The sequence below is a fragment of the Panthera uncia genome (assembly GCF_023721935.1).
Source record: "Panthera uncia isolate 11264 chromosome B3 unlocalized genomic scaffold, Puncia_PCG_1.0 HiC_scaffold_1, whole genome shotgun sequence".
Classification (NCBI taxonomy): Eukaryota; Metazoa; Chordata; class Mammalia; order Carnivora; family Felidae; genus Panthera; species Panthera uncia.
This window is the reverse complement of record NW_026057582.1, coordinates 74618597-74631308: the sequence shown is the minus strand read 5'-3', so window position 1 is coordinate 74631308 and position 12712 is coordinate 74618597. Positions and strand designations below refer to the sequence as shown.

The 12712-nt window shown below is 38.0% G+C and overlaps 1 protein-coding gene and 1 pseudogene across 1 annotated transcript; both read right to left on the bottom strand.

Moving 5' to 3' along the window:
• Nucleotides 1–308: 308 nt before the first annotated feature.
• Nucleotides 309–8386, bottom strand: LOC125910353 (olfactory receptor 11H2-like; annotated as a pseudogene).
• A 1895-nt stretch (nucleotides 8387–10281) lies between these two features.
• On the bottom strand, nucleotides 10282–11220 carry LOC125910352 (olfactory receptor 11H6-like). Its single transcript, XM_049614111.1, has one exon. It carries the CDS (start codon nucleotides 11218–11220, stop codon nucleotides 10282–10284), a length of 939 nt encoding a protein of 312 aa, XP_049470068.1.
• Between the last annotated feature and the right edge of the window lie 1492 nt (nucleotides 11221–12712).

Below are 12712 nucleotides of genomic sequence, written 5' to 3'. Positions count from 1 at the left end.
CTGGCTCTGATGAAAGCAGAATTTGAAAATGTTGAAAGACATCAAGTAGTATTTAATTAAAACCAAAAGAAACTAAAAAACTCAATTATAGAGGAATACATGAAAATCTTACCAAGTTGTATTTCAAACTAACTGTATCTAAGGTAACTGCAACATAAGAATAATAACTTCCTAAGACTTAAATCATGAGTCTAGTGAATTTTTAAAAATCATCCTCCCAATATATGAAAATAAAATAAAATGAAGGGAAAAAACCATAATCTCATTTTTGTTACCTTCCATCCTCCTAGACTTGCCGTATACTAAATTCAACTTTTGAATCCTTTAGCGATTTCCCATAATAACACATTCAGAATTTTCTTGAGTGCCTCTTTCATATCTTTGTTCCAGAAGTTGTAAATCAAGGGATCAAAGAGTGGGGTTGCGAAAGCATAGAACAAGGTCACAAATTTCTGCATCCCAGGATAGTCCCCAGAACCTGGGCTAATGTACATCACCATGACTGAACCATAGAACAGACACACCACAGCAAGGTGGGAGGCACAAGTAAAGAAAGCCTTATGCCTTCCTGAGCTTGGGGGCACCTATAACACCACACTCAAGACACAGAAGTAAGTGCCATGTACAGGAAAGTGAGAAAGATGATGAGAGAGCTATTGATACCACAGATTTGAGTAATTTCACATACTAGAGCACAGGACAATGCCAGCAAAAGTGCAAGATCACAGAGAAAATGGTCAGTGGTGTTTGGACCGCAGAAAGGCACCTGAGATATTAGAGTCAAAGGAGTCAGTAACCAGAGAAAGCCCCTACCCAGCAGAAGACCACTAACTGAGTGCATAGGTGGTGGGTCATTATGGTAGGATAGCGGAAAGGTCTACAAATGGCAAGTAATCAATCAAAAGACATCACTGACAGAAATAAGCCCTCAGCGGCACACATCGAAAAGAAGTAGAACTGAAGCAGGCAGCCAGCATAGGAGATACTCTTAGTCTGGGAGATGATGTTGGCCAACATTTTGGGCACATCAGAACTGACATAGCAGATCTCCAGGAAGGAGAAGTTGGCCAGGAGGATGTACATGGGTGTGTGGAGTTTCCGGCTTGACCACACGGCACAGATGATGGATGTGTTCCCCATGAGAGTCAGAAGGTAGATGAGGGAGAAGATGACAAAGAGGAGGATCTGGATCTCCCTGCGGCATGGGAAGCCCAGGAGGATGAACTCACTCACAGACCCAGAGATGTTAGTAGTCTCCACAGTCCTTATTAGTGTGACCTGTGGAAGTGACAGAAGACTGTAAGAACCAAAGAAATATTAACACTCTTTTTCTTCTTTCTTTGTCCTGGTGAAGAGATACATGCTTGTTTTCCTCAATTCAGGCTTGTGATATTACTAACTTCCCTTTGGAAGGATGAGTTCTTTCCTTTTCATCTCCTTCCCTCTCTCATTTATTCAATAAACATGTATTATGTACATATTATTGCCAGGCACTGTTCTGGGAGATAGCAAAAAAGTGATGAATAAAAATGCAGAGTCCCTGCTCTTTTGTAACTTATGTCAAATATATTTTGTTCAAAGCAACTTCAAACAATACATTCATGGCTCCAGAATTTCTACATAAAAGGAGTTTAGGAGCTTAAATCTGATTGGAAGAGATCTGAGGAGACTGACCTTGGAATCACATTTGCATAGAAAGGAAATTGTTTTTACTTAGACTATGTTTATTTGTGGGAAATTCATAGGGAGCCCCATACATCCCTCCACCTATATCATGGTGCTGCCACTGACACTGTAACAGCATATGACAAATCAGAACAAAATATTTTCTCGTCACGAGACATGATTATACTCAGTTGGAAAAAATAAGGAAAGGCTTTAGCAAAAGGTCAGTGACGGAGGCAGAACATTAATAGCATATACTAATGATAATGTGAAAAGATTTGGCTATAAGACGTTGTGTTTAGAGAAAAGCCCAAAAGAGTGAAAATTAGAGTACTTGTTAAGGAACAGTGGGATACAATTTTCACAGATTGGGCCACTTGGCAGAGGACTCACTCACTGCCAGTCTAATTCAGGCTTCATTTGCTAGTCAATGGAAAACAATTGGAGCTAGACTAGTACAAGAACACAAGGATCAAAGGTTTATGGAAGCTACATTTGCAAGACAATTAGAGGGTAATGAATTTGCAGTAAGTAAACTATTAGAAAGCAGTTTCAGTAGCCCAAAGAAAAAGCCTGAAGAGCCTGACTTAGGGTAATGTATAAGCAAAAAGATACCAGGAATGGATTCAAGAGACATGCAATGATAGACACCTAACCTCCTAGGCTTTAAAATCAGTACAGGTAATGAAATGTTCCTCAGGAACTGAGAAGACACAGAAAAGAGACCTCACGTTCCATTTGCCACAGTAATACTCTTTAGATCTCTTCTGATTGTTCTCTCACCTGGGATGCCTCACAGGAGAGAGCCACTCTGAACATCCTGGCTCCTTCTGTTCCCACACGTCAACATGCTGAAGACAAGTGTTCCTTTCCTTGCCTTTCCTTGCCTTTGGGTCTCTCTCTGAGCCCACTTCATTCCCCAGTCCCCTGTTTTCTTTTGACTCCTTTGAATCTGAGTATTATACCTCATTAAATAAATTAGCTTCCACTTACAAAGTTTTCCTCTCCTACAAGCCACACATAATGGGTGTTGATCTGCTATGTTGTCACTCATGTGAAAGAGAACAGTAAACAAGAGAGGCATCTAAATTGTTGCCAGTGTTTTAAAGAAAAATTGATCCCTTTTCCTGTTGGCTAAGAATACAGTCCTTTTCAACAGATGAATCGAGGGGAAAGAAAAAAGAGAGAGAGAGGCAAACTATAAGAAACTCTTAATGATAGAGAACAGACTAAGGGTTGGTGGAGGGAGGTGGGTGGGGGATGGGCTAAATGGGTGACGGGTACTGAGGAGGGCCCTTGTGATGAGCACTGGATGTTATGTGTAAGTGATGAATCACTAAATTCTACTCCTAAAACCAATATTATACCATATGTTAACTAACTAGAATTTAAATAAAAACTTGAAACATTTTTTTAAAAAGTAAAAAAATGAACTATTTCCGTATAAAAAGAAAAGAAAAAGAAACTAGAAACTTAGAAAAACCTTCTACCCTCAAAGAACAGTTCTTTTGAAGGTGACCTGCAAAGACAGAATGATAATTTAATGAAAACATTTCTTTAATCCCATGTCTAATATGGTTTGTATAAGAGGAATGGTGTTTGCAAAGGAAAATAATCATGAAAATTTTGCTCCATTTTCCTATCAATAGGTAAAACAAAATGGACATTGAGACACAGGAAAGAAGTTATTGTTCCATGTGCCCAGACCTACTTATCCCAGTGCAGCCCAGAAGTCGGAGATGTCAGCTCCTTGGTAGGACGCTTTTTGGTTCCTTTCTTTACAAAGATCCCTTTCAGGTTTTACTCAGAGAATAAAACAAGCCACAAATCTTTCCATTCCCCATTACTTATCCTTTCTAGACTCTGAAGCCTGTCTCTGGAGACCTCAACCCCAGGAGCAATGGAGGCAATTAACGTGCATCATACAGACTTGAGCATGTTTCACCCTCAGTGATTATCATATCAAGGATGAAAACTACACGAATGTGCACACATTCATAGGTGCACTCACAAATACACACACGTATGCACATATACACACATATTCCAAGCTAACATAGTATTATTCCTTCCAGAGTTTCCTCTCCTAACCTTAAGAAACTACTTTTTTTTTTTAATTTTTGTTTATTTTTGAGAGCCAGAGTGCAAGAGAGCATGTATGAGCAGGAGAGGGGCCGGGAGTGACAGAGAATCCCAAGCAGGCTCCATGCTGTCAGTGCAGAGCCCAATGCAGGGCTTGAATTTAGGAACTGTGAGATCATGATCCAGGCAGAAATCAAGAGTCAAATGCTTAACCAACTGAGCCACCTAGGCACCCCCTTAATAAATTACTTCTTAGCTAAAAAATTTGTTTGACATCAGATGCTTTCATGTCATTACTTTCAAGCTTTGTTAGACCTAGAGTCTCCCGTTCCTGTTGTCTAAATGACAGTTTAAAGATCCTGTCCACTATATCCTTAATGAGCCTATTAAACATCTACAGCATCTCTATACTTTTCAAACTGCTTATCCCTACATGTAGATCACATAGGATGGATGTTGGTCAACTAAGAAGTTAAAACACTGACAGACAAATTCATTTCCTCTTCTTCAAGTCAATAATATATTTTTTAAGGCTCCCTTGGAGGTATGTATGCTCATGTAACTGAGTTCTAGTTAGTAGAATGTAATTAAAATTGATGTGTAACACTTGAAGCTTTATCCAGACATCATCCTTGATGATCTTGGATATAATTAAGTATGTTGACCTAGGAAGCTAAGTTTTGAAGATGATGAAGACAAGGATGGAAAATACCTTGAATTCCAGAATCATCATTTGAAAAACAATCATCTGTCAATCAGGAACACCCATCTGGATTTTAAGTAACCAGTGAATATGTTTCATATTTGTTTTTACAATTTTTTAAGTTTAATTTATTTTGAGAGAGAGCATGACAGAGACAGAGAGAGAGAATATGAACGCTGACAGTGCAGAGTTCCATGCAGGGCTTGATTTCACAATGGTAAGATCGTGACCTGAACCAAAATCAAGAGCTGGACACTTAACCAACTGAGCCACGCAGGTGCCCCAAAACTTTTCATATTTGATCCACTAAAAAATAAGGTTGTTTGGAGAATAATGTGACTAATTGAATTAAATATTTACTTTTTGATAAATATATGAAAACAATCTGTGGTTGACTATATTAAAATGTATATATTTGTGGGCTTATTCCCTTCAATTTTCTAATTCTAAAATGGCACAAATTAAAAAACAATGTTTATGAAGGATAAATTCTGAGAAATAAAAATTGTGAGTCATAAAGTGAGAGCATTTTAGATTTAGGTCAATGTAGCCACATTTCCCTCCAAAGACATTTCAGAGCTTTCTTCAGCACTATTACTTTTCTCTCTGTCCTTAGCAGCAAGACCTAGCTTTTCATACTGTGCTGCTGGCCTAGTTCTGCAAACTGGGCATTATAAATGAATATAGCAACACTATTTTATAGCTCCATTATGATGATGTATGTCAATATCAACTGAACGAATATGGAACATATCCTTAAGACTTTTTTCATCCAAGGTGACCCAATGTCTACCCTTCAAACCTACAATGTACATCCTCAAGAACACAAAGCTAATCGCCACACTAAACAAAAACCTGGGGAACTGTATTAACTGCCCACACACCATTATAAAACCAACCTAGCTCTCTTGCTATTTTAATAGCACATACGAGGGATGTAAGATTCTTCAGAACTCACTAGATCTGTTACTAAACCAGGTTATTACTCTTAGAACTCTCACAAATCTTACACATCATACATTTGTTGGAGAATTTTTTTAAATTTTTTTTTATATTTCAGAATTTAGTTTTGAGAGAGAAAGAGTGCAAGCAGGGGAGGGGCAGAGAAAGAGGGAGACACAGAATCTGAAGCAGGCTCCAGGCTCTGAGCTGTCAGCACAGAGCCCAATGCAGGGCTTGAACCCATGAACAGTGACGTCATAACCTGAGCTGAAGTCGGACACTTAACCAACTGAGCCACACAGGCACCCCAAGAATTGTTATATTCTAATCTCTTAAGATAGGTTCCCATATTCTAGAACATAGCTTTTTAACCTCTTTACAAAGAGTAGTTTCAGGGCGCCTGGGTGGCTCAGTTGGTTGAGCATCTGACTTCGGCTCTCAGGTCATGATCTCACAGTTTGTGAGTTCAAGCCCTGCATTGGGCTCTGTGCTGACAGCTCGGAGCCTGGAGCCTGCTTCAGGTTCTGTGTCTCCCTCTCTCTCTGCCCCTCCCCAGCTCGCAATCTCTCTCTCCCTCTCTTTCTCATAAATAAACATTTTTAAAAAAAATTTTTAAAGAGTAGTTTCTGCTGGCTCATAACAGCTGTAAAACACTTAACACAGACTTTGTCATAACTTCAATATGCAAGAGCAAAAAGCCTCCATGGAAATATGCTACAAAACATAGGGCTTGAGGTAAGGTAAAGGAGTTGCTGTTGTTATTATCATTGTTATCCTTCCTTTTTAAATGGTTCTCAGATGGCAAGTCAAATATGTGGTCAAAGCCCAGAGATCTTTCCACTGTTTAGAGTCTATGGTGAAAGAAAGGCTCAGAATTTCCATTTGGGCATGTTCAATTAGGAATGAAATATGATTTTAATTGAACACCTTCCCAACTGCAACTTCAAACTACTAACCTTAAACTCTGACAATGTTAATATAAAACAGAGATCTCCCACCTTGACTGTAAGACTCTGAGATGTCAGCTATGTTTTCAAGAGGAATTGTGAAATTCTCAAAAGATTGAGTCAATACCATTAATTTGAATTCATCTTCTCCTTAAAGTTAATTGGATTGCTTACACTATGTTTGATGAAAGATGGAGCTATACTGTGGCACTCAGTGACACAGAATCTAAACAAAGATGCCAAATTTTCAAAAATGCATGTCTGATTATATCATTCTTTTGCTTTCAATTCTTAAATATTTCCTTCTCTGCTACAGGATCAAGTTCAATCTCTTTAGTGTCTCTAAGTTCCTGCCTCCCTAAGTTCATCTCCTTTCAGGACCCCCCCATTCATTCTAAACTCAGCAATACTCCTTCTGCTTGTAATGTCATCATTCACCTTCCTCCTTCCCTTCTATCCAAAGAACTTCCAGCTTGTCATTCAAGATTCAGATGATTTATCAGGTTCTCTGTGAACTCTTCTTTGACACTTCCCACCAACACTTTCCTAACCTATACTTAGTCCAACACTCTTCTGTGTTCCTCTGGCACACTATGCATTCCTCTCTCTTAGCATTTTTCATTGGAATTAACACATCTATGCCCACATAAGTCAGAATTCCTCAAGAACAAGGATCCTATCATATGTATCCGTGTTTTGCCAATACCAAGTGTGCTGCCTGGAAGACTTTGTAGGCCCCAGAGTTCCATGTGTAAGACCACACATCCTCTGGCCTCCACACCACCATCAGCAAGACTAAAGAGAAGCAGCAAAGCTCTACCGTCTCCTGGTAAAGTTACCCTCATCTCCCTCCCCATCAACCTTTCTACACTGTCTGCTGTGAAGACAGCATCAGTACATTGCCTTCTCCCAAAATGGCTATGATCTCACTCCACTAGTAACAAAGAGAGTCTTCCTTGTCTCTTTTGCTGCTTCCAGGTTTTTATCCCTCCTTCCTCTCTAAAAGCTATGTTTTAAAGTTCAATATCCCTTTAGAGGAAGAGGACAAAGAGGAACGGAGACAGAATAAAGAAAAGACAAGAAGTCATTTATCTAAGGTTACTTACTGAAAGCTCCCAATCTACTAACCATAATCCACCCCATCCACACCCACTCTCATTACAAAGGAGAACATAAGAAGCCACAGAAGAGCACTGTCCATTATGGTAACCACTAGCTAGCTGTGGCTACTGGCACTCAAAATATGACTGGTCCATATTGAGATGTATTGTAAGTATGAAATTCAGCCCCATTCTCAAGATTTAGTATACAAAAAACTAATACAAAATATCTGGTTAATAATTTTATATTGATTACAAGTTAAAACATTTTTATATTGAACTAATGGGTCATTAAAATTAATTTCACTGTTTCTTTTCACTTTTTGTGTGGTAGAAAATTTTACATTATACATGTTGCTTGCATGTGTCGCTCATCTATTTCTGGGATGGGTATGTAAGATCAAGTCCACCTGAGGTGTGCAGTGCTAGACAGAGAGAGAAAGACAGATACCATATTATTTCATTCATATGTGGAATTTAAGAAACAAAACAGATGAACATAGGGGAAGGAGGAAAAAGAGAGGCAAACAAACCACAAGAGACTCTTAATCATAGAGAACAAACTGAGGGTTGATGGAGGGAGGTGGGTGATGGATGGGCTAATGGGTTTTGGGTACTCAGGAGGGCACTTGTGATGAGCACTGGGTGTTATATGTAAGTGATGAATCACTAAATTCTACTCCTGAAACCAATATTATACTATATGTTAACTAACTAGAATTTAAATAAAAACTTGAAAAAAAAGAAAAGCATACAGACAGAGGATGAGCTCTCTTCCTCCTTGAGGTCAGGCACATCACAACTCTGGCTCACAGTGGGGGAGGAATTTGACACCAGGCAGAAGCCAGTCAGCTCAGCTAGGAGGTACTTCAGACCCTCAGGAGAGGTTCTGCTATGTGATCTAAAGACTTGGCAACACTGAGCAGCCTCAGAGCAAATTTCTCCATGTTCCAAGGGTTTGCACACCTCAGGCCAGAACCAAAATTATTCCTTTCTTTAATTTTATCCCTAGTGATAATGCAGTTTCTAACAATCATGAGCACTAGGGTAGAAGAAACTCCCTGAGGTGAAAGTCTGCCCTTGGAGGGGGGGTGGGGTGGCTGCCTCCTTGAGACCACTCTCTGTGTCCTCAAAGAGCAAAACAAAGGGGCAGGCACCTTGTGGGGCAGAGCAATGATAGAGCTGGGGAGTGGAGAAATATTCGTGACCTGAAGGGAAAAAATCCTATCCTATCTGTAGTTTCAATTACTGAGAAAAAGCTGTAACAGCAACATCACAAGATGGAAAGAAAATGCACACACAGACAAGACTGCAGCAGCAGGTGTTGCTGGAAAAGAATATAATGAAAATGCTAACATTATAACAATCAAAAAGACAAAAACAAAAACAAAACTGACATTGGTAATGCGCTTTACATTTCAAAATTATTTTTAATTGTGGTAAAGTATATATCACATGACATTTAACAAATCTTAATATTTTAAGTGCACAGTTCAGTGGCATTAAGCACGTTCACATTGTTGAGCAACCATTACCACCACTGGTCTCCAGAATTCTTCATCTTCCAAAACAGGAAATGTGTATCCATTAAACAATTATTCTCCATCCCCCTTCCCCAGCCCCTGGCAACCACCATTCTACTTCCTATCTCTATGAATTTGACTGCTCTAGGAACCTTATAAAAGTGAGATTATACAGTCTTTGTCATTTTGTGAGAAGCTGGTACATCCATGTTTCAGAATTTTCTTTCTTTTTTTTAACGTTTTATTTTTGAGAGAGAGAAGTCAGAGCACAAGTGGGGGAGGGGCAGAGAGAGAGGGAGACACAGAATTTGAAGCAGGCTCCAGACTCTGAGCTGTCAGCACAGAGCCCGACACAGGGCTCAAACTCATGAACCTTGAAATCATGACCTTAGCCAAAGTCAGATGCTTAACCGACTAAGCCACCCAGGCACCCCAGAATTTCCCTTCTTTTTATAAGGCTGAATAATATTACAGTGTTTGTATATATCACATTTTGTTGATCCATTCATCTGTAGATGGACATTTGACTGCTTTCATCTTTTGACTGTACTTTGCATTTTACAAATACTTTTACACGTGATTGATCATTTGATCCACATAAAACCTCCAAAGTGTCCTTTTTAAAAATTGGGAATGAAGGCTTTGATTCACTGAGGTGGAACCAGAACACAGTCTTCATCAATCTTTGTCCAACAAATCATTGTCATCATCTTCATAACACAAAGAAATGTGGGGAGGAGGTGGAGCAAAAATTATTCTTGTTTTGGTTTGTATTTATATAGACCTCCTTCAAGAAACAAAACTTTTTTTCCTTAAAAATAGACTGTTTTTTCTTTATATAAATATAATATGATTATCATTTCACAGTTTGACAAAAGAAACTGCTGAAGCTCTTACTTGACAATGATAGCTAATGATAATAAATTTGGATATAATTGTTATTAATAATAGTATATTATCATGTCATATAATATTTATTGAGAGCCAGGCTCTATTTTAAATGATTCCATATAGTAAGTCATTTAATCTCAAACACTCTATAATATAGATATGATTATTAAGGTCATCTCCAGTTAAAATTGGAAAAACAGATAACTCAAATAGCAGATACTCAAATAACAATTTGAGTAACTTGACCATACTCACTCAATCAATACAGAATGCAGACAAGCTTGGAATTTTAAGGAATTCTCATGTGGACACATTTATTCTAGATCTAGCTCCTTTTCCTACTTTTAAGTATAATTTTTCTATATTCTTTATAACAGAACTCAAAAGGAATTTATTGCACTATGCCATCTCCCATTCAGGAATTATTTCTAAACTTTACACATAACTTTCCTCAGGGCAACTTTCATCTCCTTATTCCTGAGGCTGTAGATCAGAGGGTTTAAAAGTGGAGTTGCAATTGAGTATAACATGGTCAAGAACTTCTGCATACCAGGCTGATTGGCTGCCCCTGGGCTTACATACATCACCATGACTGAGCCATAAAATAGGGACACCACTATCAGGTGGGAGGCACACGTGGAGAAGGCTTTTTTCCTACCTGAACCTTCGGGAACCTGAACCACAGCTCGAAGGACCAGTGTGTAGGACACAAGGATATAGAACAAAGTGATGAATGTTATCACAGCACTGAAAATGCTACAAGTCAGAGTTGTCTTGGGGACAGGTAAACATGATATGGCCAGCATTGCCCCAAGATCACACAGGTAGTGGTCAATGACATTTGAACCACAAAATGGAACTTGGGAGATAAGTATGGCTGGGGTCACCAACCAGAGAAAGCCACCCACCCAGCAAGCAGACACAAGGGTTCCACAGACTTTCCCAGTCATTATGGTAGAATAGTGCAGTGGGTGGCAGATGGCAACATACCTATCTAATGCCATGAGGGCCAGAAAGAAGAGTTCTGTAGCACAAAGAGAGAGGAAGATGTAGAACTGTAAGATGCAGCCATTATAAGAGATGGTCTTGGTCTTGGATAGGAAGTTGAGCAACATGTTGGGTACATTGGAACTGATGTAGCAGATCTCCAGGAAAGAGAAGTTGGCCAATAAAGTATACATAGGGGTGTGGAGTTGCTGGTTCCACCACACAGCACAGATAATAGCACTGTTGCCCAACAAGGTCAAGATGTAGATGACAGAGAACAAAACAAAAAGGAGAACTTCTACTTCTTGACTACACGAGAAACCCAGGAGGCTGAATTCATGAATGACAGCAGTGACATTATTGTTAGGCAAAACATACATTTCTTTACAACCTAGAATGTGCACAGATGTAATCAGAACTGCATAATAAGAATCTCCTATTTTATTCAGCCCTCCATACCTCAACTTCTCATCAGAACCAGGCAGTATTTTAAGTAGAGAAAAAATGGAATATTAATATTTAGTCAACATGAAGAATTTGTATCAAAATAGCTCTGTTATAAGACAAATAGAAAAAACACCACTGGTAATGTTACTTTAAATATTACTTTACTTTAAATGTTTTCTCTAGAGCTTTTTCTTCCAATTTTAGCCTCTACACTTCAACTGCTCACTTTATTTAACTCAAGTATAGCTAATAAGCTTTAGGAAGGAATTTATGCCCTCAAACTGCACTGAAATATTTTATTGCCAACATATCATTTCAATCAACATCACAAGATCCATAAATTCTCCCTATTTATCTACATTATTATAGAAGCTTGGTACATCACAATAAATGAATACATTAATTCATTATGTATTCATATGTATTCATTATCATCATATGAATCATAATTCATTCCATAAATGAATACATTAATTCATTAATTACTTTCCATTAAAGACTTGCATCCCCAGATGATTCCAGTGTGACAAAAACAATGCTCGGCTTTTGAGAACTACTATTTTACCATATGGGTGCCAGAGAAGTTTGAATTCAGGGAAGATTGTTTTAGAAGATTTGAATGGAGAGCAATGAAAGTAAAATATAGAGCTTAGACTACCAACTTAGAAGCACAATATGTAAGATAAAAGAGGGTTCATAAATAACTGAATGATAATTCAGCAATTCCCAGTCTAACTTAGGAATGTAGCATGTACTTTAAAAAAAATTAAATTAATTTATTTTAATTTGATTCAAATTATCCAATGTGGAATCCCTTTTATTCATGTTAGCTATATAGTATTTCAGTCCCTTTGCAAAATTTGCCAGTTTACTATTTTTTAAAATGATATCACATACTTTACTTTTTAGTTGAAACAGGTTTTCCACCCATTTTTATTTTCTATGTATTTTATATCATTTTCCCTCAATTTTCATTTTAAATATATAGAGTTTAGTGAAAAAACAAAAAGCTTGACACCTTAATGTTTTCTGAGTAGAAAGTCAAAGTGACTGTTTAAGAATGAGGTGTCATGCACACTGGTGCAGCTGCTCTAGAAAACAGTGTGGAGGTTCCTCAAAAAATTAAAAATAGAACTGCTCTATGACCCAGCAATAGCACTGCTAGGAATTTACCCAAGGGGAGAGGGGAAAGTGACTGATGGCCATTGAGGAGGGCACTTGTTGGGATGAACACTGGGTGTTGTATGGAAACCAATTTGACAATAAATTATATTTTTTTAAAAATGAGCTAAACTTAAAAAAAAATAATGAGGTGTCAGTTTTACCATAATTAGAAATGGGTTTTTTTTAGTTTTAAAGGAAAATAAAGAGTCAGAATTCAGAAAGACTTAACTGAAATCCTAGCCCTTTTTAATATAAGATTTA

Coding starts and splice junctions, on each gene's coding strand:
- LOC125910352 (XM_049614111.1), bottom strand. CDS start 11,220: ATGTATGTTTTGCCTAACAATAATGTCACTGCTGTCATTCATGAATTC.